At 38.7% G+C, this 26827-nt stretch overlaps 1 protein-coding gene, 1 long non-coding RNA gene and 2 other non-coding genes across 4 annotated transcripts; 3 read left to right on the top strand and 1 right to left on the bottom strand.

Moving 5' to 3' along the window:
- Positions 1-19612: 19612 nt before the first annotated feature.
- LOC144999413 (U5 spliceosomal RNA) lies at positions 19613-19730 on the top strand. Its single transcript, XR_013660884.1, has one exon. It is a non-coding gene; the product is annotated as a U5 spliceosomal RNA (small nuclear RNA).
- Positions 19731-23832: 4102 nt separating this feature from the next.
- Positions 23833-23950, top strand: LOC144999412 (U5 spliceosomal RNA). Its single transcript, XR_013660883.1, has one exon. It is a non-coding gene; the product is annotated as a U5 spliceosomal RNA (small nuclear RNA).
- LOC144998444 (uncharacterized) lies at positions 23840-24299 on the top strand. The gene is made up of 2 exons (XR_013660322.1): positions 23840-23982; positions 24069-24299. It is a non-coding gene; the product is annotated as an uncharacterized LOC144998444 (long non-coding RNA).
- A 104-nt stretch (positions 24300-24403) lies between these two features.
- Positions 24404-26530, bottom strand: LOC144998443 (adenylate kinase 4-like). Its single transcript, XM_078958206.1, has 6 exons — positions 26268-26530; positions 25399-25544; positions 25193-25312; positions 24946-25113; positions 24755-24844; positions 24404-24658 (listed from the first exon to the last, which is right to left on the bottom strand). The coding sequence occupies exons 1-6, from the start codon at positions 26380-26382 to the stop codon at positions 24560-24562; spliced, it is 738 nt and encodes a 245-aa protein (XP_078814332.1). The 5' UTR covers positions 26383-26530; the 3' UTR covers positions 24404-24559.
- Positions 26531-26827: the final 297 nt, after the last annotated feature.

The raw sequence follows: 26827 nt of genomic DNA, 5'->3' as shown, positions 1-26827 counted from the left end.
CTAGCAATTACCCTAAAAGGTCCAATATATCGGGGTCCCAACTTGCCCCTCTTCCTGAATCGTATCACTCCTTTCCAAGGAGAGACCTTTAGGAGCACAAGGTCACCAACCTGAAACTCGAGCTCGGACCGACGCCTGTCCGCATAACTCTTCTGGCGACTCTGCGCGGTCAACAATCTCTGCGTGACCTGCTGTATCTGCTCGGTCGTCTGAAGTACAATCTCTGTGCTACCCATTACCCGTTGCCCCACCTCTCCCCAGCTGATGGGGGTGCGACACCTCCTCCCATACAACAGCTCAAAGGGTGGCATACCAATGCTCGAATGATGGATGTTGTTGTACAAAAACTAAGGGTAAATAGGTGTCCCAACTCCCTCCAAAATCCAAAACACATGCTCGGAGCATATCTTCAAGCGTCTGAATCGTCTGCTCGCTCTGTCCATCTATCTGCGGGTGGTATGCGGTACTGAAATGCAGCCTCGTACCCAACTCCTCATGAAACTTCTTCCAAAACCTGGAAGTAAATCGTACATCCCGATCTGAAACGATCGACATCGGAACCCCATGTCACGATACCACCTCCCTCACATATAACTCTGCCAACTTCTCCGCAGAAGAGCTCTCACTGATGGCTAGAAAATGAGCGCTCTTCGTCAATCTACCCACAATCACCCAAATTGCATCGAACCCCTCGCATTCCTTGGCAATTATGTGATAAAATCCATGGTAATTTGTTCCCACTTCCATTCGGGAATCTCCAGTGGCTACAATTTACCGTGCAGACGCTGGTGCTCGGCCTTAACCTGACGACAAGTCAGGCACCTCTCGACGAACCATGCAACATCCCTCTTCATACAGGGCCACCAATACTCCTTCTTTAGGTCCAAATACATCTTAGTAGCCCCGGGATGGATCGAGAATTTCGATCGATGCGCTTCCTCCATCAAAATAGTACGCGTACCGCCCACAAACGGTACCCAAATCCGACCCTGAAATGTCATAAGTCCCCGACCATTCGTAACGAAATCCAATACCTAACCGACAACCCGCTCCCTCTTCTGGTTTTCTGGTCTCGCAGCCTCAGCCTGGGCTCCTCAGATGGTGTCCAAAATCGGAGTCATCACCGTCAACCTCATACAAATGTCTCGGATCGGGGCGCTTTCCACCTTACGGATCAACGCATCGGCCACTACATTAGCCTTGCCCGGGTGGTACAGGATCTCACAATCATAATCCTTCACCACATCCAACCATCTCCTCTGACGCATATTCAGATTTGGTTGATCCATCAAGTACTTTAGACTCTTGTGGTCCGTGTATATGGTACACCGAACCCCATAAATATAGTGACACCAGATCTTGAGGGCAAACACCACAGCCCCCAATTCCAGGTCGTGGGTGGGATATCTCGACCCATGAGGCTTCAGCTGCCTCAAAGCATACGCTATAACGTGTCCCCTCTGCATAAGCACTGCCCCTAATCCAGATATAGATGCATCACAATATACCAAAAAATCCTCCATCCCTTCCGGGAGTGCAAGCACCGGGGCCTCGCACAATTTCTGACGAAGGGTCTCGAATGAGGACTGCTGCTCCGGACCCCATGAAAATGCAACACCCTTCTGGGTCATCTTGGTAAGTGGCATGGCGATCTTGGAGAAATCCTTGATAAACCTTCGATAATAGTCGGCCAATACCATAAAGCTCCTGATCTCAGTGGGCGATCTCGGTACTTCCCATTTCATCACTGCCTCGATCTTGGCCAGAATCGACCAATATCCCTTTCTGGTTAACAAGGTGCCCTAGGAACTGGACCTCTCGTAACCAGAAATCACACTTGGAGAATTTGGCATACAACCTCTCCGATCTCAATACTCCAAGAATCTCCCTCAAATGTTCCTCATGCTGCTCCCTAGACCTCGAATATACCAAAATATCATCAAGGAATACGATCACCGACCGACTCAACATCGGCCTACACACCGTGTTCATAAGATCCATGAACGTAGCCGGGGCATTGGTGAGCCCAAAAGGCATTACCACAAACTTGTAATGTCCATAACGAGCTCTGAATGCAGTCTTCTGAATATCTTCATCCCGAACCCTCATCTGATGATAACCCGACCTCAAGTCTATCTTAGAGAACCAAGATGCCCCCTGCAACTGATCGAACAGATCATCGATCCTAGGTAACGGATACCGGTTTTTAACCGTCAACTTGTTCAACTCCCGGTAATCGATACACATCCGGTGTGAACCATCCTTTTGTTGGGTTTTGAGCAATCTAACACTTCCTAAGTGTGCATGCAACCCTAATAAACCTTGGATCTATGTTTGTCTAAATACATGCAAAATAATAAATTTTCCAAGGTTTACAACCTATCTAACATGGCATGGGGAACATTTCAACATAAAAGAGTTAGAAGAGCTTACATACCTTTTGGTGAGTTTGGTTCTAAGGAGTTTGAGGGCCAAGCACCAATAGTGTGAATGCCTCAAATGGAATCACAAAACACCACAAACTCTTGGAAAACTTTGAGAGAGTATACACACTTGTATAAAATCGGCCACACACAAGCACACACACACTAGTTCACTAGTTTCCTCTTAGGCTCCATTTCATGCTCCATAAGCATGCTTATATAGTGTGCATGATTAGGGTGAAACCCTAATAACCCATGTCTTTTCCTTTCCAAGGATCCATGGGTTAAAATCTCCATGGATCATCCATGGACTTCCACATAAGCCTAACCCATTAACAAATGAGTATTAGCCCACACTATATAAAACAAATAGCCCATAATCTAATTAGTCTTCCTTTTAATCTCTAAATTAATTCATAATTAATTTAAGACTAAAACTAATTAAATAACGTAACTTCATATTAATATATTATAACTCATAATATATTAATAAACATATGTGTATAACTCTCATAAAATTATCCATAATAGTTTGGATGAGATGCAACCCAAATGGACCATGCCGGTTGGGTCAAGTATATACCAAATAAGTTATGGACTTAGACACCTTATCCAACAGACTCCCACTTGGATAAGTCTAATAACTGTATTTGCCTATAACTTCAGGAACCAACCAGCAATCGTAGCTCTCGAAAACTCCCTCGAACTTATGAAGACTCTGTTGAACTATGAAGCGCCATTTTAGATAAGTGATCACATAATCCTCTGTTCTCATGATATCAGCCGGACAAACACATGGAACTATGTCTTGCTTATTGTCTAGCAGTTGTTTCTCGATTTTCCGATTTGTTTGACGAAGAACTTCACTAAACACATCGGTTTAGTTCTGACCAGGCCTGGTACATGGGTCAACACAAAATCATCGAGGGGCCCAGATATCGCTTCTATTTCTAGAAGGAACATATAAACTTCGACTGATATGCTTGTTCTACTACTTATTGAATTGTACACAAAGGCACGTTTTATAACATCAAGTTACTGATGCGTTTACGTGCAATCAATGCACAACCAACTTATAGGTAACAACTCATATCTCTAGGTTTGAAGATTTATATGATATTATCATCTCACGATCACTCGAGATAAATTCCATGAAGTGATACAAGTGAGCGTGGGTTTATACCAATACTCATAACTTATGAGTACTCATGAATGTTGCAGCAACCATTGCCATGTCTAAACACCTTTAAGGCATCTACAAACCCAATTCAAGACAATCTTGATTCATAACTACTTCCGACGTATGATCGATTGTGGAGGTTTGAATAAATTAATTATTCTGGAAGTCAAAACATGCAAAACTGAAACAATAGTAAATAATTGACAATGATAGTAACACTTTACTCGTAAATAAATCACAAATTTTATTCATCATCAAACGTCGATTACATTTTACAAGTTTTAGGAAAACTATCTAATCTGTAAAACTAATATCGTCCCTCAGCCCGATGCGTCTCGCATGCTGAAAATGCTTAACCCTCGTCAGTCCCTTCGTAAGGGGATCTGCAAGATTCTCATCCGACGATATCCTCCTTGTCACAAGGAGTCCTTCTTCAATCTTGTGTCTTATGAAGTGATATTTTCTGTCAATGTGTCGAGATCTGTCATGATCTCTTGGTTCCTTGGCTAAGGTAACCGCACTATTGTTGTCACATAAAATCTTTATAGGTTCCTTAATAGCTGGTACAACTCCAAGGTCTCCGATGAAGTTCTTTAGCCATATCGCCTCCTTCGCTGCTTCACTCGCTGCTATATACTCTGATTCACAAGTCGAATCAGCCACCGTCTCCTGTTTGGAACTCTTCCAAGAAATTGCCCCTCCATTTAAGGTGAAGATCCAGCCCGACTGAGAGCGGAAATTATCCCTATCAGTCTAAAAACTAGCATCACTATACCCTAATACTCTCAAGTCATCACTACCACCAAGGGTAAGGACCCAATCCTTAGTCCTCCGCAGGTACTTGAGAATGTTCTTTACCGCTGTCCAATGAGCCTTGCCAGGGTTCCCCTGATACCTGTTGACCATGCTCAAAGCAAATGCCACATCAGGATGGGTACAAGTCATAGCATACATGATTGAGCCAACTGCGGAAGCATACGGTAATTGGTTCATCTCAGCTATCTCTGCCTCTGTACTCGGACTCTGAGTCTTACTCAGTTTGGTATTGCTTTGGATCGGTAAATCTCCTTTCTTGGAATTCTCCATGTTGAACCTTTTCAACACCTTATCCAAGTAGATACTCTGACTAAGTCCAATTAGTCTTCAACTCCTTTCTCTTAATATCCTTATCCCTAGGATATAGGCAGCCTCCCCTAGGTCCTTCATAGCAAAGCACTTCCCAAGCTAGGACTTAACCTCCTGCAAGGTTGGGATGTCATTTCCTATGAGTAGTATGTCATCCACATACAGTACCAAGAAGCTAACTATACTCCCACTAGCTCTGACATACACGCAAGACTCATCTTCGCTTCTCGAGAAGCCAAACTCTTTTACCTTCTCATCAAAACAAAGATTCCAGCTACGAGATGCTTGTTTTAATCCATAAATGGATTTCTCAAGCTTGCATACTCTATTGGGGTACTCTGCACTGACAAAACCCTCTGGCTGATTCATGTACACATCCTCAGCCAACTTTTCGTTAAGGAAAGCGGTTTTGACATCCATTTGCCATATTTCATAATCATGAAATGCTGCAATGGCTAACATAACCCTAATAGACTTAATCTTTGCTACCGGCGAGAATGTTTCATCATAATCAATACCTTGAGTTTGAGTAAAACCCTTTGCAACCAGTCGAGCCTTATAAGTATGCACTTTTCCTTCCATGTTTGTCTTCTTCTTGAAGATCCATTTGCACCCGACTGTTTTACGGCCTGGTACATGGTCAACCAAGTTCCAAACTTGATTGTCATACATGGAATGTATCTCACTGTCCATAGCCTCTTTCCATTTAGTAGACTCCGGGTCTGCCATGGCTTCCTTAACACTGTTAGGTTCATCCAAATTTACCAGTGTACTATCACTGAAGAACGTATCACCTTCCGTAGTAATATGAAAACCATAATAAAACGAAGGTGTGTTCCTAACCCGTGTAGAACGCCTTGTAGGTACAGACTCGTCAGCTGGATCAACAGGAGTTTCCTCCTCAGGTTGATTGCTAGTGTCTGAGGTTCCTTCACCAATTGATTCTTGAATTTCTTCAAGATCAATCTGCCTCCCACTATCTCCTTGGCTTATAAATTCTTTCTCGCGAAAGATCCCTCTTCGTGCTACAAAGACCACATTCTCATTGGGTCTGTATAAGAGGTAACCGAAGGATTTCTGTGGGTAGCCGATGAAAATACACCTTTCACTTCGGGGTTCAAGCTTATCATGAGTTTCACGCCTCACGAAAGCTTCGCAACCCCAAATCTTAATGTGGTCCAAATTGGGAACCTTCCCAGTCCACATCTCATGAGGTGTTTTGGTAACTTTCTTTGTAGGGACTAGATTAAGGATATGGGCGGCAGTCTCTAAGGCATACCCCCAAAAAGAGATTGGTAACAAAACTCGACTCATCATAGAGCGAACCATGTCCAACAAAGTTCGATTACGCCTCTCAGCCACACCATTCAGCTGTGGTGTCCTGGGAGGAGTCAATTGTGAGACAATCCCACACTCCTTAAGATAGTCAAGGAACTCGGTGCTAAGATACTCACCACCTCGATCGGATCGAAGCATCTTAATGTTCCTGCCCAATTGATTTTCTACTTCCTGTTTGAATTCCTTAAACCTTTCAAAGGTTTCTGACTTATGTTTGATTAAGTAGACATACCCATATCTACTAAAATCATCAATAAAAGTCACATAATACCGATTAGCATCCCTTGTGGCGGTTTTGAATGTCCCACATACATCAGTATGTATTAGGTCCAACAAACCCTCACCCCTCTCACAAGTTCTAGTGAAGGGTGATTTTGTCATCTTTCCAAGTAGACAAGATTCACAACTATCATCCGATTTAAGGTCAAATGATTCCAAGACTCCACTCTTTTGGAGTTGGCCTATGCGTTTCTTGTTTACATGTCCAAGACGACAATGCCACAATGATGCTTTATCTAGGCTAGTAGAAGAATCAATATACAACACGTTATTTCCTAAGTTGTCTACAATCGACACAGTTTCATACACACCATCACAAGGTAATGCTTTAAAATAAAACACATTATGAAAGAAAGCATTAATACCACCACATTCATTATCAAACGAAAAGGTAAAACCTTGTTTGTACAAAGCATGAAAAGAAATAATATTCCTCGCCATTTCAGACGAGTACACACATTTATTCAAATCTAATTTTAACCCATTATTAAGAAACAAAGTATAAACTCCAATCTTGGAAACAGGTGAAGCCTTCCTATTCCCCATGATTAAGTTTATCTTCCCGTGCTCCACATCCTCACTTCTTCTTAGGCATTGCAAATCAGAACATATGTGAATACCACATCCTGTATCAAGCACCCAAGAGTTAGAATATGTTGAGTAATTAGACAATATAGTGTAAATACCTGCATGGGTGCGTTTCACTTTCCCATCCTTTAGATCCTGCAAGTACTTAGGGCAGTTTCGCTTCCATTGTGCCTTTTCATGGCAATAAAAGCATTCAGCATCCTTGGGAATGGCAGAAGGAGTGACAGAACCGCTCTTGGTCTTTGATGAGGAGCCTTCAAGAGACTTTCCCTTGGTACCCTTCGAAGGGTGCTTCCTCTTCTTCCCTTTGCCTTGCCCAATAGTCAAAACAGGGGTAGATGTTGGAGTAGGAGTAGGAGAGGTAACAACCGCCTTACCCTTAAGACCGGATTCCACGGTCTTCAAGAGTCCTTGAAGCTTGCTGAGGGTAACTTCCTCCTTGTTCATATGATATGTCATTCGAAAATGATCATAACAAGAAGGCAAAGAGTGCAAAATGATGTCAATTGCCAACTCCTCAGGGATGTTAACATTCAACTTCAGCAAACGGTCCACATACCTTTGCATCTTTTGCATGTGGCCCGTGACGGATTCACCGTCCTTCATGCGGGTAGTTATTATGGAGGAGATTATTTCATACCGCTCCTGACGAGCACTCTGATGGTACCTTTCCATCAGGTCTTGGTGCATCTCAAAAGGGTAGAAATCTTCATATGACTTTTGGAGCTCGGCTGTCATCGTGGCCATCATGATACATTCCACCTTAATAGCATCTCTCTCATGAGTCCTGAATTCAGCGATCTCCTCAGGAGTAGCAGTAGACTCATCAAGTTCTTTTAACTCCTTATCGAGGACATATTCTTTGTCCTCATTATGAGTAACCATCCTGATGTTCCTAATCCAATCCATGAAGTTGGAACCATCAAAGATGACCCTCCCACAAAGATTAATGAGAGAAAAAGAACCAGTTGGGTTAGAGCCCGAAGCATTAGTGTTGGAAGACATCTGAAAGAAGATAGTAAGTTTAGATTAGATATTTAGGATCCTTAATAAGACACCCAAATGTAATATTAAAGCTAGGATCCAATCACAATATATTACACTTAGAAGAGGGATGTCGTAATCTAAGTAATAATATATTTGAAAGGTAGGTGAATGACGATTCACCAATTTCCACCACGAAAACAAAATGATTTATTAGGTTTAATTGGATTTGAAATTCCTAGATTCTTTCGAGATTCATTGAACTTTTCAATGGCATGTTTCAATCTCGATTGTGCCCTTCAAGTTTTGTGATTGGGATGCCGAGGATCACAAAACAAGGTGTGAATAACCATGCTAATTCACTTGGTACCCTTAATATTATCATCTAATCAATGTGCCGGTTAACCACACACGCTCCATTGATCTATGACAAACATTAAGTCACCCTTCGTGATCCTTACTAGTCCTAGTTAGTGTGCCGGTTAACCACACACGCTCCACCAACGACTTGGTAAGGTACAAAGTGTGAATTCCATGGACTAGAACCATGTTCACATTTTTCCTAAAATAACTAAGATTGGGAACTAAAAGAGTTTAGTTACTTTATAATATTCATTATACTTTTAATGAGGATTTAAAGTCATTGTTCTACCCGTTCGGCTAACGACCCTCCACCGATCAAGCAAGCGGTGGGTGAGAGTATACACCCATTAAGTCGCCATTTTATAGGCAACAACCTTATACCCACCTTATAGACCGGCTTCGTGAATGAGGCCTACTAACGGTAAAACAACTTATTCTTATACATATATATAATAATTAACCATTAATGTTATAAATAGTATAAGGGTTGAATTTTAACTATTAAAACTCTAAGGGTTGGAATTAAAGTTTATTAAAGTGTGTGAAACTTTACAAATTCCAAAACTTGAGGGCAATTTTTGTAACTTTGCAAAACTCTTCATTTCATAACTTATGAATTAAAGGTTCATAAAATGAAGACTCTTCATTTTCATGTAACTTATGTGTTTTAAGTGTGTGTTAAATAAGAGTGACCTTTGGAAATCCATAACTTGAGGACAAATTATGGACTCCATTAAAAATAAATGATCAAGAATTAATCATAAACAATTCAGCAAATAAATCCTATCATTTTTCTAAATTCATAAGAACATGAACATGATCATCAAAAATTCAAGAATTATATGAACACATAAAATCATGGAATTTTGATATATGCTATTGCAAATGGATTAGAACAACCATTACACCAACTAAAATAAGTTTTATAACACCAAAACAGTTTAGGGTAATGTTCCTAGTCCATTTCTAGCAGCAAAAGTTGGAAAACTGCACTCTTTCGATCCTACTCGTCGAGTGCATGAACTGACTCGACGAGTAGGTTGAAGTTTGCCTTGGACTCGTCGAGTCCCCCCAATGGACTCGGCGAGTCCACCATGCAGACAGCAACGATTTCGACTTTTTTTCACTATTTTGCATCAAGTATCAAACAAGCAAGCCTAGGCTCTGATACCACTGTTGGGTTTTGAGCAATCTAACACTTCCTAAGTGTGCATGCAACCCTAATAAACCTTGGATCTATGTTTGTCTAAATACATGCAAAATAATAAATTTCCCAAGGTTTACAACCTATCTAACATGGCATGGGGAACATTTCAACATAAAAGAGTTAGAAGAGCTTACATACCTTTTGGTGAGTTTGGTTCTAAGGAGTTTGAGGGCCAAGCACCAATAGTGTGAATGCCTCAAATGGAATCACAAAACACCACAAACTCTTGGAAAACTTTGAGAGAGTATACACACTTGTATAAAATCAGCCACACACAAGCACACACACACTAGTTCACTAGTTTCCTCTTAGGCTCCATTTCATGCTCCATAAGCATGCTTATATAGTGTGCATGGTTAGGGTGAAACCCTAATAACCCATGTCTTTTCCTTTCCAAGGATCCATGGGTGAAAAGATCCATGGATCATCCATGGACTTCCACATAAGCCTAGCCCATTAACAAATGAGTATTAGCCCACACTATATAAAACAAATAGCCCATAATCTAATTAGTCTTCCTTTTAATCTCTAAATTAATTCATAATTAATTTAAGACTAAAACTAATTAAATAACGTAACTTCATATTAATATATTATAACTCATAATATATTAATAAACATATGTGTATAACTCTCATAAAATTATCCATAATAGTTTGGATGAGATGCAACCCAAATGGACCATGCCGGTCAGGTCAAGTATATACCAAATAAGTTATGGACTTAGACACCTTATCCAACACCTTTTTCTTGACAAAAAGAATTGGCGCTCCCCAAGGTGAGCTACTCGGTCGAATAAACCCCTTTCCCAACAGCTCCTGAAGCTGTGAGGATAACTCCTGCATTTTTGGTGGAGCGAGGCGATAAGGCGCCGCTCCCGGAACCAGATCGATACGGAACTCCACTTGCCTTTCCGGAGGCACACCTGGTAGTTCTTCGGGGAACACATCCAAAAACTCGCACACTACTGGAACCTCGTCAACCGAATTTGGCCTCCCCGCGGCCACTCGAGTGTCCATCACATAGGCTATAAATCCACTGCAACCCTGCCGCAAACTCTGTCTCGCCCTGACATCCGAACAAAACGCTGACCCATACCGGGTCCCCTCGCCATACACAGTAAGCACTCCCCCACTAGGGTCTCGTATAGTCACCAGCTGTCTCTCGCAGTCAATGACTGCCCCAAACTTACTCAACCAGTCCATGCCCACGATGATGCAAACATCTCCTATCGCTATAGGAACCAAGTCTATAGGGAACTTGACACCAAAAATCTCGAGCACACATCCTCGAATCACGTCAGTGGCGTATACCGCTTTCTCATCAGCTATGGAAACCCGCAGGTCGACTCATCACCTCCCGATCAATACTGATGTGCTGGCTAAAAGCCAAAGATACAAAAGACCGACTCGCACCCGAGTCAAATAATACCAAGGCAGGTACAGAATTCACAAGAAAAGTACCTACGCACATCATAATATAAGCACAATATCTCAGCATAAAAGTAAATACATTAAAGAATACATACCAGCCACGACATCGGGCGCCGCACGGACCTCCTCCACAGTCAACTGAAAAGATCTCCCACGAGCCTTCGGAGCCTCGGCTTTCACCGGCCAAGTCTCGGTAACCCTAGCAGTAGGCGCAGATCCTTGGTGAAGCTGAGGGCACTCGGCCTTCCGATGGCCGATCTGGTTGCAATGAAAGCAAACCATAAATCCCTTGGGGCAATCCCTAGCAATGTGCCCCTCCTTTCCACACTTGTAGCAAGCACCTGATCGACATGCCCCCTCATGACCCTTGTCGTACTTTCTGCAAGTGTGGCCCTTCTGACCTCCCGTTCTCGAATCGGCGGACTTGGTTCGCTTGGCTGCCGGCTAGGACTGAGCCGGCCGCTGATCCACCCACTGAGACTCGGCCTCCTCCATGGCCGGAGTCTCCAACTCAATCTCTTTCTTCCTGGCATTTTCCTGGAGCTTAGCAAAGGTCTGGTATGACGAGTTCGATACGAACTCCCGAATATCCCTCCTCAGTACACCCAAATATCGACTCATCCGAGCCTGCTCAATGGACACCTGCTCAGGGCAGTACATCGCCCTCTCATGAAACTTCCGAGTGATCACAGTAACCAAATCATTACCCTGCTTGAGGGTTAAGAACTCCTTAACCAACCGTTCCCTCTCCACCGGGGGAACATACTCGTCTCTGAACATAGAAGTAAATCTCTCCCAAGTCACGGCTGAAATCTCCGCAAGAGTGAAGTTCGCCATCATGAACTTCCACCAATCCTTTGCTCCCAGGCGGAGCTGGTTCAAAGCGAACCGTACCCTCAGATTCTCCGGACATGAACATGTGTAGAAGTATCCCTCAATATCAGCAATCCATCTCATCGCAGCGATCGGGTCCTGCATCCCGTCAAACTTGGGTGGCTTCGCGTTGCTGAACTCCCAGAATAGCAACGAGCACCTCCCTGTGGTCTGGCAGCGGCCACAGCTGCGGTAGCTGCAGCGGCTGCGACCTCAATCACCACGGCGTACCGCTCATCAAAAGTCTCCATCAGTGTGGTCTTGATAGACCCAAACATCTTCGGAATCTCGGCCCGGATCGCCGCAGCCACCTCCTCGTCAATCATCTGATGAAGCTCCTTGTCACTCACACCACTCGTACCAGGTCTGTGGCGTGGCCCAACCATAATGCCTCTGAAATACAACATAAAAATATCAGAGACTCCATCGAGCATAATCGCACTCGATAACGCAACCATACTCGGCCTCCGATACCCAAGGATTCTTACTTTGGTTGCCCACTGACCTGGTGTCTTCAGTAGTACGGGCCCAATACTACCGACTACACTGCATCATCATTCACCCCAAATCCTCCTCCTCGAACCCCGGATCATGAGTACTCTATTCTTGCTATCCACTGGCTACCTACTCGCTCTCAAAGCATCTCATAGCAGCAGGTTCCCCTAGACTAAGGCATCACAAATTAGGCCACTATATTCCTAATATGAATACCCAGTCTACTAGCATGCGTATCATATCACAACATATCTCATAACACATATTGTAAGGGTATTTGGGGGATTTTACCGTTCGGGCGTTGGCTGACCATACACACTACTTCTCCTTTGGTTAATACGAAATCTCTTATAAATTTGTTTTATGCTTTTATTAATTAAATTTTTTCCCTCAAATCCACGGTTTGAGTTCAGTTACGCCCGAAGGTGCATCCGAATCCCTCAAACCAAGGCTCTGATACCAACTTGTAACAACGTGAATTTTCAAAACAAAATTTTCATTTTTTGCAAACATCAAAACCATCGTTTAATATTCTGAAACCAAATGTGTAACAATGTCATCATAACAAAATACATCACATGATCATAAAAACAGTTCCTTCGTCAGTGTGTACAAATCACACTGGCGCCTTCCCACGGTCCTCGCTAGTACCTGAAACACATAACACAACAACTGTAAGCATAAATGCTTAGTGAGTTCCCCAAAATACTACTTACGCACATACGCCTTTCCAGGCCCTGACCTTCCGGTCCATGTGTATCAGGGGACTTCCGTCCCGACTCGGTAAACCTTCCGGTCCTACTTGCGTCAACCTTACGGTCCACATCACAACGCCTTCCGGGCCATAACATATACGCCTTCCGGCCCATATCAAGCATATCATACATAGCACATATAAACGCTTTACTTATCATATACAATGCATATAACTCATAACATATCCGACCTTCCGGTCATACAATAAAAACCCTTCCGGGTACAGTATAGTGAGAAAACTCACCTCGTGGAAAGTCTAGAATCTCGCGCACTCGCTATCTCCAAATCCCAACGGAGACTCAACCTCGCCTAATGATAACGAATATTATTTTAATTAATATAGACTTCCACAACTAGACTCTACCCCTTATCATCATTCCTTATAGGGTAAAAGACCATTTTACCCTTCCTTGACTCAAAGTCCACATGTTGACCAAAACCCTAAAAGTCAACAAAAGTCAACATTCCAGTACGCGGGGCGTACAACTTGATGTATGCGGGGGGTACATCACCAACCCATAAATCGGGGTCTCCACCCAGTACGCTGCGCGTACTGGGAGTTACGCCCAGCGTAACCTTCAGTTCTAAACATTCTTTATTTTTGGTTTTAATCGGTTAAGCCATTACCTCAACTTCTAGATCCAGCTTTATTTAAGCATCTTTACCCATAAAGTCGAAACCTTTAAGCCTTGGAATGGCTGTAAAGGCTCCTACACTCCTTAACATCTTTCTATTCCAACTCAAGGATCTAGATCTCATGCATGGTTAAACATTCACGTCCAAGATTACATTTTTATGAGTCTACAACTTAAATAGACCAGAAATATGATGGATCTAAGCTAATGGAGACCATTTGCTCACAAAGTCTCCACCTTTGGGACCAAAACCCTAGAAAATGGTACTAAAGCATATCACAAGAACTATATGTCAAGATCCGAACTTTTTAACTTAGAATGAAGCTCCAACCTCTGCAAAGCCCGGATTTACCCTTGAACACCAACTTCTAGCCTTCCCAATGAACTCTTCTTATTCTTTACTACCTTGAAATGGCACCACCAAGCTTAGAACACTCACAAATGGACTTGGAACGAATAAGCACTCTCTTAGGGTTTCTTTCTAAGGGATGGTGGCTGAGGAGTCAAGCCAACACATTCCTTTTATAGCCAACCAACACAATTAGGGTTTTTAGGCCTGGACCGGTTACGCCCAGCGTAACCTTAGGTACGCCTAGCATACCCGAGGGTGAATGCGTTTAAATGAAGCGCGCAAGTACGCGCCGCGTACTCCTTGTACGCCCAGCGTACTCGCCTAACATGCAAAACCCTAAATGGCAACAATTCAAAGATGAAGGGCTAAATAGAAGGGTACCTGGATTTCGGGCTGTTACAACCGCCTCAACCCATCCATCAACAAATAACCATGTACATATAAGTAACATATAATGGCATATACAGATATCAGATATAACTATCTCCACAAAATACTTTCCAATGCTCCAAAACGCTCACAAGGCTTACACACACGAAATTTAGGGTTTCTGGCTCTCAAGGGGAGACAGAGGACAGTGGGAGACGCTAATGGTCCAATATACATGGTGCAAAAACCTTGAAATTTAGGGTGTCCCCTGCCACCTCCTACTTGTCGAGTCCTCTTCCCGACTCGGCGAGTCAATCATTAAATGACGTGTCTTATCTCGTTGATACTCGACGAGTCATAGCGTCGACTCGTCCAATAGGAATTAAAACATGAAATCTAAATGGGATATTAATGGTACCTGACAGTTAGGATGTTACAATTCTCCCACACTTAATTTAGACTTCATCCTCGAAGTCTGCTGTAGTGAACAACTCCGGGTAATGCTCCCGCATCTCAGCCTCCGGCTCTCATGTCCACTCAGATCCCTTCCGATGCTCCCATTGTATCTTCACCAATGGAACCTCCTTGTTTCGCAGAACTTTCACTTTCCTTTCTAAAACAACAACTGGCCTCTCAATATAATTCAGACGCTCATTAACCTGAATGTCATCTAGTGGTACCACTGCCTCCTAGTCCATAATGCGTTTTCGCAATTACGAAACGTGAAAGGTGTTGTGAATCCGACTGAGCTCATCTAGTAAATCCAACCTGTATGCCACTTTACCAACCCTGGAAACGATCCTAAACGGTCCAATATAGCGGGGACCCAACTTTCCCATTTTTCTGAAGCGAATCACGCCATTCCAGGGTGAGACCTTCAATAGTACCATGTCATCAACCTGAAACTCCAAATCTGATCGACGTCTATCAACGTAACTATTTTGTCGACTCTGGGCGATCTGCAGCCGCTGTCTGATTTGTTGGATCTTTTCGGTAGTCTGCAAAACTACCTCCATCCGACCCATCACTCTGTGTCCAACCTCACCCCAACAGATCGGAGTTCTACATCTCTGACCATACAACAACTCAAAAGGTGGGGTGCCAATACTGGAATGATAGCTGTTGTTGTAACTCTGCAAGAGTGTAACACTCAAAATCAGAAAGGCCAAGAAAGGAAAGAAAACCCTAATTCAAAGGGTCAACTCATCGAGTCTAGGGAGGAACTTGACGATTCGGAGTGGGATCCAGGGGATCGATTAAGTAACCAACTCGGCAAGTCGGCAAAGAGGACTCGACGAGTCCGGTCTGAAGAGGGGATCCTAAATTCAGGACTTTATGCACTATTTAAGCATCTCATTCTCTCCCTTAGGGTTCCTTGTAGCCACTCTTATCCAGAATATGAAACCTTAAGCCTCCATTGTTGCACATTCAAGCTTTCTTGCCATTTTGGGTGATTTGAAGGAAGAAGGTAGAAGGGAACCATTGGGGATTCAAGGAGTGGCAGTAGATCCAGAGTTTGTGGGATTTTTCAGAGCATTTGAAGGTAATGAGTCGCTACCTTCACTCTTTTGCATATAGATCAACCTTTTAGCATGAGATTTGGAGCTTTAAGGGCAAGTTTAAGAACCATTTCGAGTTAGAAGCCCAGATATGAAGTTGGTACTTCAGATCTAAGTGTATCTTGTCCTAGAGAATCATAAAGCATCAGTCTATGGGTTGATTGTAAAGCCTCCTTGTCTTAAACCCTAGTTTATAGTGTTTTGAGCCTAGATCTCCTTAGCTACACGTAAAGTTTGCCAATTTATGTGAGGAATAGGCTTTAGAAGAGTGGATCTGCATTTTGGAGTCCATGCATGACTCAAAAGCCTCTGAATGTTTGAAGGACTGAATAGACTCGACGAGTAGTATGAAGATGGAGATGAACTCGACGAGTCTGTTGAAGATTGCCTTGGACTCGACGAGTCTGTTCTTGGACTCGGCGAGTTAAGTTGCGAAACCCCAAACCCTTCGAGTTAAGACTCAGATCAGTGAGTTGAGTGGGGACTCAGTGAGTTAGACAGGTCAGGACTCGGAAATCAGTAGACTCGGTGAGTCATGGTCTGACTCGGCGAGTTGAGTTGCAAATGAAAGGGTTTCTGAGCTTATGAACTCGGCGAGTTAGTAGGCTGACTCGACGAGTAGGGTCAACCTGGAAGGTTGACTTTGACAAGAGTTGACTTAGTTGACTTTTGGAGGACTGTCAGACTAAGTGTCATATTGATATTGGTAGCACGGAGAGCCAGAGGAGCAGCGCCTCAGAGGGTTGTCGGTTAGCAACCACAGGGTTATCAACAGAGCTTAGTAGTTCAGGTGAGTTTCCTTCCAGTAGGAACGGGTCTAAGGCCATAATTTCGACCCGTTTAGCTAGCAGTAGTTTCCGGACTTCGGTGTGATGCAGTAGTTGGTATGTTTGATGCCTTTGTGGCTCATACAGGATTTATGTGTTAGGTGTTTCGGGCTATGGCCCGATGCAGTATGCAATATATGTGTTCATGCTAGTTGATATGTTTATGTTATGATATGTTCAGTTAGTTCCGGACTTCCGTCCGATGCAGGGGACAAGGTCCCAGTCAGTTTCCGGACTTCGGTCCGATGCAGGGGGCAAGGCCCTAGTTAGTCCGGACTTCGATATGATGCAGGGGACACGGTCCCAGTCAGTTACGAACTTCGGTCCGATGCAGGGGGCAAGGCCCCAGTTAGTCCGAACTTCGGTCCGATGCAGGGGACAAGGTCCCAGTTAGTTTCCAGACTTCGATCCGATGCAGGGGCAAGGCCCCAGTTAGTCCGGACCTCGGTCCGATGCACTGGGCAAGGCTAGTATGTGCTTTATATGTTATTGCATGGTATGTGGTAGTTTGGGGGAGCTCACTAAGCTTCGTGCTTACAGTTTCAGTCTTTGGTTTTAGGTACTCAGTTTTCAAAAGAGAAGCTCGGAGAGGTTGCAGTGCACACACCATAGTCAGTTAGCCTGGGAATGTTTACTTTAATAATAAGATTATGTTTTGGATTAATACTCGGAAATTATGTTATGACTTATGATGCGTTTTTTATAAATATGGTTTTAGTAATGTTTTTAAAAGAAATTTTTAGTCGTGATTTTTGGGTCGTTACAAAGAGGTGGGTGGGAATCCCAACTCCCTCCAAAATCAATAACACACGCCCTCAACATATCCTCGAGGATCTGAATGGTCTGCTCACTCTGCCCGTCGATCTGAGGTTGAAATGTTGTATCAAAGTGCAGTCACGTACCCAGTTCCTCATGGAACTTCTGCTAGAAACGGGAAGTAAACCTGACATCCCAGTCGGAAACAATTGAAACTGGCACCCCGTGCCTACATAATTGAGAAGTGAACGAAATGTTAAGTTCGTTGAGTTTTCTTAAACAGACAACATAAGTGAGTTTTTTGAACGGTTTGAAAACTTCGTTGGACTTATAAGTCATTTTCCTACAATATATCATACATCTATTTTCATAGATTTCCTTCAAATTTGAAGGCTCAAACTAATTTGTCTGGTGTTTTTTAATACTTGACACCATCTTTTTTTAGTTAGATTTAGAATTGACTGAATGTTAGGCGAAAACACTGCCTTAATCCATCATTTCCCAACATTATGTTTTTTTTCACCACACAAAATCCATCCCACAGATTCAACGCCATATATATGATCCCATACTATGGTTCATCACTGTTAATACGATTCCTACAACTTGTTCAAAAGTTTAAAAAAATATACAAACTTATGTATAGAGTATAAGTTATTTGTATAAAAGTCTTAAAGTTTGACCAACATTTGGTTTTTGTTAAATTAAGACAACATTTGCATGTAGCTTTTTTATTTTACTTTTTCCACACGGTTTTCACATTTTATCTTGTTGAATATGAAACTAACTGGACATTTTTTGCTTACCAATGCACGTAACATATTAGAAATACATGGGAAGAATGCCAAGGGTAGGGTTCAAACTTTAGACCTACGGGTTGTCGGTGATGCGTTCTCTGCTCGTTTTGAAAATAGATGGTATGGTATATATAAAATTAAGATGTATATTGTCATCTAAGAAGAAAGAATAATGACAATGGTGATGGTAGAACCATACAAAGCTTTGATAATTATTGCAGTGCTTTAAATTTACAATACATATATCAATGTTAAAGTAAATGACTTAAATACATATTTTTAAGTACGTATTCATATAATATACGCATCCATACATATAATAAAATAAAAATACATAATTTTTACTTACAAATACACAATTTTATATGTATAAATATGTATTTTGATGAAAATATATTTTAATTTTTTACAAAATATGTATTTTAAACGTGTATAAATGAATATTTTTATGCAAAAACATGTTTTTTACATAGAAGTATATATGTTTACATAAAAACATAAACTCATATCATTACATTTGAATGAGTAGTTGGATCATCTGAAGCGTTCACAATTGCTGTTGGACTTCTTTTTCCAAAGTCATGATTCTAATTTCACTAAATACATGACAATTTCAACCCATTCACATATATATTTATAAACTTATAAATTTATAAATTTATAAATTTAGTTATGTTTTATCTCTCAAACAATCAAATAATGGAAAATAAAAAAGTTTAACTAATATTTGAACTTAAAAGTAACCTATGATCCATGATGGTATATATAACATTCTAAATCGTTTTATCCAATAATATCTTTATGTATTGAGTTAAAATGAACTCAATTCTTTTTTATGAATAATTAGTATATAAAAGATTTTTACGAAAACTATACCATTATATTACATTATCGTTGTTACAATGTTTCTCAACTTACTGATTTCATTATACTTCTATTGGAAAAAAAAAATGAGGATGAGCTTTAATAAAAATTCGTATTATTAAAAACATTTACAAACCACTTAAAAAAATAAATCCAAAGCATCTTAGTTTTCAAAGTATTAAAAAAAGTTGAAGTTAGAATCATTCTTCAAAAAAAAAGAAAAAAAACACGGATTAGAAAAACTCATCAGTTTGTGCTGGAGGCAAAAATATGGAAAGAGGGGAAGGTTTGGGTGAAAGAAGTTAGAAAAAATGTGGTTTAGAGTCCATCCCACATCGGTATCTTAGAGGAAACAGAGGGGCTGGAAGTTATTATATAAACCAAGCAGCTGGAGAAAGAAAATGCACGCAGCCATGCAGTGAGCACAAAGCGAACTATTCTTTCGCCTTTTACTAAAGAATACCGTGTGCGCGCTGCCTATAGTGGCATACGCCTATTTTTGGAGAGTCTCTTCTTCTTGAGGAGCTCCAACCAATCATTAAATTTTAAGGTTTTTATCTTATCAGGTCGTTGAATATTTATTGATTATTAATTAAAAAAAGGTAAAGCGATTAAAATATTTAATATAATGTTCAGGAGTTTTTAGAAGATATTGATTTTTACCAAGATAAAGTCGAAAACATAAACGACAACTTGCTTGTCTTTTTTAGTGAAGGAAACTGAAATTAACATCTTGAAGTCCAACTACGAAACCATTTATAGATTGAAAAGGATTAAATTTACAAATATTCCTTACTTATTATACCTTTGACTCTTATATACATCGTTAACTTTTTTTTTTTTTTTTATAATTATTCAGTTATAATTAACTATTCGACTAAATCACAATATGAGCTCCAAACTAAAAGAAACTGACCCATTAAGAAGAAATTATAGGTTCTTAATTTTTAGAAACTGACTTCTATATACAAATCCAACTATTAAAAAACAAACAAACATTAAACACCCCCTTAATGTAACTTGTGACAAGAGGAGAAAGGTAGGGTACATGAGAATAATATGAGATATCAAGGAGCACTGCAGATTTGTGTTGATTACTCCATAAATGTGGAAACGATAAAATACTAACACGTTGTTCGATAAAAATGAGATTAGTAAGTGTTCGAAACAATAAGTGTCAAATCATATCAATATGCATGAATTATTAAAAGCAAAATGAACTATTGAGATACACTTACAAAATTTAGCCCTGTATAAATGAATAAGTGATTGAATAATTTAATGTGTTTTCCCCTAGATCATTGTAACTTCAAGAACAAAGATTGTAATTTTGATTCATGCACTTGTTAATGTGTCTAGTCTGAAGGTTATGTTTTATCCTTAAAAGGCCAAATAGTTAAAATAATATATATATATATATATATATATATATATATATATATATATATATATATATATATATATATATATATATATATATATATATATATATATATATATATATATATATATATATATAGGGAAGGGTTCAATTGAGAAAAAAAAAGGTTGAGAATCATTCTCAGCCAATCATTTATTTTTGCCGCAAAAGGCTCCAACGTACCGGCGGAAATGAGAAACGAATGCACATGTGTTTTCCAACATAATATATTTCCTTAAACTATGCTAATTATTACCTTAATATATACAAAAACTTAATTTTTTTCGTTTTTTATTTTATTTTTATAAGCTATTTTTATTAAAAAATGATTTTAAATATACCAAAATTCATAATTTTTTATTCTCTACAAATAGACATCAATATTGATATAGTTTTAAGATAAAATAATTTTTTTTTTTTATATTTTCAGCTATCGTTATTCATAAATGAATAACAATGCATCAGATTTTATTACAGTACATTCGTTATTCACTTATGAATAAAAAGTATAATTTTTTTTTTACAGTTTAAGTATCATTCATATATGAATATAACATATAATAAACATAGTATATTCATATTTTAATATTGGACGATGAATTCACTTGTGAATATTAACATAGTATATTCACTTGTGAATATTAGATGGTATATTCACTTATGAATATTAAATGATATTTCATATGTGAAATATTACATAGTATTACATGGTATATCACATGTGAATATTACAGAGTATATTCACTTGTGAATATTAGATGATATATTCACTTATGAATATTACATAGTATATTCACATATGAATATTACAAGGTATATACACTTATGAATATTAAAGGTATTTTGACAAATATATATAATTTTTATATGTTATTCATATATGAATAACATACAAACTTGCATATTTGTTTTGTGTTTTTAATAATCATATACTGATTCAGGTGAGAAAACATATTCATATGTGAATATAACGTGGTAATTTAGTTTATGCATTTCATCAAACAGTTGGAGTGCAAACAAGTTACTATTTTAAAAATGTTAAAAACATCAAGTTATTAATTCCAAATCATTATATACTTCCGATTTCGACTTCAGATGCGACATCCTATCTCTGATCGATTTCTCAATTTGATTTTGATTCCCGAAAATCTGATTGCGAACCTGTGAGTACCGATTCAAAGTCCCTCAATGTCGACTGTGATTGCGAGTCCAGAACTCCGATTCCAATTTCATGAACATCGAAGAAATTCCGGTTTAGTTGAAGAAATCTGGATGATTATTGAAGGTTGGAGGAAAATTTTTGATGATGAACGAACAGTTATCGAATTCTCTATAGTTACGTATTTGAGATTGAAGGTTATTATGATATGTACAAGTTTGTCACTGTGTCTTTTATGCTTAGATTAAATGAGTGACTCAGAATGATTCCTCCATTATCAACCTTTTTTATTTTCTCAATTGAACCCACCTTTCCCTCTCTCTCTCTCTCTCTCTCTATATATATATATATATATATATATATATATATATATATATATATATATATATATATCTTTACTACTTATAAAAGAAATCTAACTATTTCTATAAATAGATTGAATATAATAATATTATTTTTTTAAGACGTCCAAACTATTAAGCTTGAAGTACAACCCATTTATAATATATTAATATAAAATTTTAACCCTATCTTTTATCCCCTAAAAATCTCGTATCAAATTAATAGAAGAATTCATTTGCAAATTGAACCCGTCAATCTCAACACTTCAGCCATTTGAAGCGGTCAATGTTAACAATTTATAGAGGATCTCTTCTCTCACATTGGTAACAAGCCATCTCATAATATCTATCTTCGTAATCCCTTCAAAGTAAGAAATATACGCACATTCTCTCGAAGAACCATAACCAGTAACCAAGATAGTATAACCACCACCACTACAGCCGCTCGGCCTCCTTCCGCCTTCAACCAACCACTATCACGACTACCGCCCTTCCTCTCACCCACGATATGAACTTTCTTTTGGAACATAACATTTTTCTTTAAAAATTATCGTTAAAAGAAGCTATTTGTCCCCGCCGCTGTGCGCGGGTAACGGCTAGTATATATATATATATATATATATATATTAAACAAGCCGACTAAGTTTAACATAACCGTAATTATATCTTTAAACAAAATACAAATTTCTAAATTATTTATTTAAGAAACCAATATTTTGGAATCCAAATATAATTATTGGAGTTATTAAAAGTTATGATCATACATAAACACCCTTAGAGAAAATAATCAATTTGTGGGGGAGTCAAAAAATAAATAAATATGGAACTAGAAAAATACAATGTTTGTTGTTGTTCTAGTAGATATTTCATGTCATACTTTTATCATAGTAAAATAAAATGTTCTTTGCAGATATATAGTGGCATGCATCCATTTCAAAGAGTTCATTCTTATTATGTTGAAGTTTCCAACCAATTTTTTTAGAAGCTATTTATTTATTTAACGTAGGACTTAGATGTTGTTTCTTTTTTTATTTAACGGAGTTAACATTCTTACTTCTTTTTTTATGGCTATTCATCATATAACCAAATGAAAAAAATGTCAAAGAATTGAAAGTTGTTTGAAAACCCTCATGGTTAGCAAGAAGCAAAGCCATTATTTACAGAACTCCCAAGCAAAAGGTAACATATTCCTTTGTTGATTGTGTATATGTATATGATAGGAAGGCTCAAAGGGAATTATAAGTTTTATTATTTGATAGAAGTAAAATGCAAAACTCATGATATGTTTTGACGTGTTTTGGTACTAATGATTTTGATTTATAAAGCGTTTTAGAAAACTTTGAATTACACTCTAATCTAGATTATTTATATCGAATCAAAACTTTCACATTATTATATTTGAAAATATAACAAAATTACAAATTTACCCGTATGCGTTAATGCAATATTAAAAAGAATTTCCCCCTTCCATTTTTTTAATCAAAACAACACTTTGGTAATTTTATCCATCAGTTTCTAAAATCTAAATAATCAAAATTTATGTTGTAACCACTTCTAAAAGTGGAAGATAGGAAAAAGACGAGAGAGGAGGGAGATGGGTTTGAAACTTTGAATTAGTTTGGGAATTCATCCCACATCGCTGGCTTAGAGTAAGTAGAAAGCTTTGGAGTCATTATATAAACCAAGCAGCTGAGAAGGAAAAAGCACGCAGCCATGCAGTGAGCACAAAGCGAACTATTCTTTCGCCTTTTACTAAAGAATACCGTGTGCGCGCTGCCTATAGTGGCATACGCCTATTTTTGGAGAGTCTCTTCTTCTTGAGGAGCTCCAACCAATCTTATAAGTTCAAATTTTCAAAGGTGATACGACCCAACTATATATTTTGAATTTAATGTATTCTTCTGTTAAACTGTCCAAGTCGTTGACTATTTTTTTCATATATCAGGTTTCCTCTTTTTACCTGAAAAGTCCAAAGGAAAATAAATTGCCATGGTTTTTATCAAAAAAAATTTGTGTACAAGCTTGACTTGGATCCCCAAAGATGCTAAGGTTAAATCTACGTTGATGATCAAACCTCCTTAATTTAACAAACGGAACTGGTCATCTTACAAATGTGTTAATTTCAAGCACCAGGAACTCGTGTTATATATGTTAAATAAAAAAGTTTATGGATCAATCATGTGCTTATTATTTGTAGCGAAGTATGAAATCCAAAAAAAAAATTAACGTTTGAACTCCAACGTTTGAACTCTAAATCAACTATTCTATGAAGTCTAGATGTGTATTTGTATTTTATTTGTTCCTACATATAATTGCTCTCGTAATACATAGATTAGTCCGAAAAAAAAAGTGATAGACAAAAAAGAAAAAGGACTCAAATCCAAAACCACATTCGTACAAATACTAAAAAAAAAAAGGAATTGTGCATATATCATCTCATGAGAGCACTTTCTGGACCTCAGCTGTAACATCTTGTGGATGTTTTTCTGCGTGAAGGTTTGCAACAATGTTTTTCTTCTTGTAATAATCAATAACCTTAATTCAAATCAAACACAAACACAAAAATTATAAGTTATATTTACACGTATAATTGACACTATATATATATTAATTGAAGACAATGAGACATACTGGCTCAGTCTGTTTATGGAATGCTTCGAGTCTTGACTTTAGCACAGCTGCTGTGTCGTCTTTCCGTTGAATCAAAGGCTCTCCAGTCACCTTCAACACACACAAAAATAATTCAAAAACCATAAATAAAAAACAAAATTCAATGAAGCTGATTACTAAATTATATAAATAAATAAATAAATCTGACATACATCATCTACGCCAGGAACTTTAGGGGGTGCAAATTTTGAGTGATAACTCCGACCACTTGAAGGATGGATCCAACGGCCAGTAATCCTCTCCTCTAAGATTGCATCATCTATTGCAAAGTTTAGCACTTTGTCAACTTTCACCCCTCTACTTTCAAGCATCTCATCAAGCTATTATAACATAACACACAATTAAAATATCACATTCAAGAATCTTGATTGATGTTAATAAAAAAAAAAAAAAAAAAACCTTTTCTGCCTGGACCACTGTTCTTGGGAATCCATCAAGAATGAAACCTTTTTGACATGAAGGTTTGTTGATAGCTTCATCAATTATCCCAACTACTAAGTCATCAGAAACCAGTTGTCCCTATTAAACACATAGGAATTTAGGGTGTGATGTGAGTACAAACTACAAAGTACAAACAAGTATATATAGTAAAGTAAAAAACATACATTGTCCATAGCCTCTTTTGCTTTGATTCCAAGAGGGGTTTTTGCAGCAACAGCAGCTCTTAGCATATCACCTGTTGCCAGGTGGCATAGACAGTATTCATCCTTGATTATTGGTGACTGGGTGCCTTTACCAGATCCAGGGGGTCCTACACAAGATGAAAAAACATATCTTAATTGTCATGGAAAACGTATAATGAATCAAGGATCTGCAATTGAGACACTATTTACTTAGAATAATAAGAATGAATGTGTCACGTAATTCACATTAATCTTGATGCAAAATACATGCAAAAGTTGTAATAAATGTTGATCTGTTATATAATTGCCTATGATTCCACTAAGCTCTAAAAGTTGACACTAACCCTACCTAGTCGCTATTATGATTAGTTGATTACTCCTCCTGTAAACAATATAGGAAGCAAATAGAATGCTAAAAGAATGTTTCTGCAATCTCCTATAATAACCAAATTTTCTAACTAAACCAAATCCAAAATCAAGTACTTATAACCTCACGTTTAGGGGGAAAAAATCATATTTGCTGCATTTCTGCGCAGCAATACGATAAAGTCAAAAAGAAAACACAAAAACTCATAGCAAACAGAATCCCAAATGAACGTTTCTGCAATTCTCTAACCGAATCAAATCCCTGATAACGTCCTGTTTAGGAAATTGGCATATGTTAAATGCGCAGCATGTTCGACATAGCAATCCGATGAATTAAAAAAAATAAAAATTCCTAAAAGAGAACCTTCTGTTGACTAAATCGCATCGGATCTGAGCAAATTAACAAGACAAACACTTTGTGAAACAAAATTCAGGCGGAAACGCTTATATATAGAGAAAAAATGGACATGCAAACAAGAGGTTACCGACGAGAATGAGGCGTTTGTCAGGTTTGGTAGAGCATTTCATACGACGAAGCAGCTCCGTCATTAGATCTACCGACTGAAAATCCTCCAAATTCAACGCCGTTGAACTTGCCATAGCCACCTGTAGGGGTCTTTGCTCTCAAAATCTTCAAAACAAATTGATCAGTAATAGTTCTTGAGAGCTTCTTCGTCTGCTTTGTGAGTCTGTGAGGACTTTTGAGATATGCTTCGATTTAAGTCCCACAAAAGTGTACCAACACATTTCCTTGTTTACCCTCCGTATGAATAAACTGATTATCTAATGGTCACAAAATCAAATAAATCAAATGGTAATTCATCTTTAAAAAATATTAATAAGTTGATTAAAAATAAGTTGTCATTTTTTTAAATGAAAATTAACAATATATAATGATGTTTCCATTTCATCTATTAATATCTCAGCTTATTATTACAATTTCAAAAGCATACCAACATATTATAATGAGTATTCCTTTCAAATTTATATATTACCGAGGTAGAGCGCAAGATTTCATCTTAGGAGTGATACGATAGTAGAAAAA

Source organism: Lactuca saligna, chromosome 5 (genome assembly GCF_052625555.1).
Source record: "Lactuca saligna cultivar CGN05327 chromosome 5, ASM5262555v1, whole genome shotgun sequence".
Classification (NCBI taxonomy): domain Eukaryota; kingdom Viridiplantae; phylum Streptophyta; class Magnoliopsida; order Asterales; family Asteraceae; genus Lactuca; species Lactuca saligna.
The sequence above is the reverse complement of the archived record's forward strand: the minus strand, read 5'-3'. Positions and strand labels throughout refer to the sequence as shown.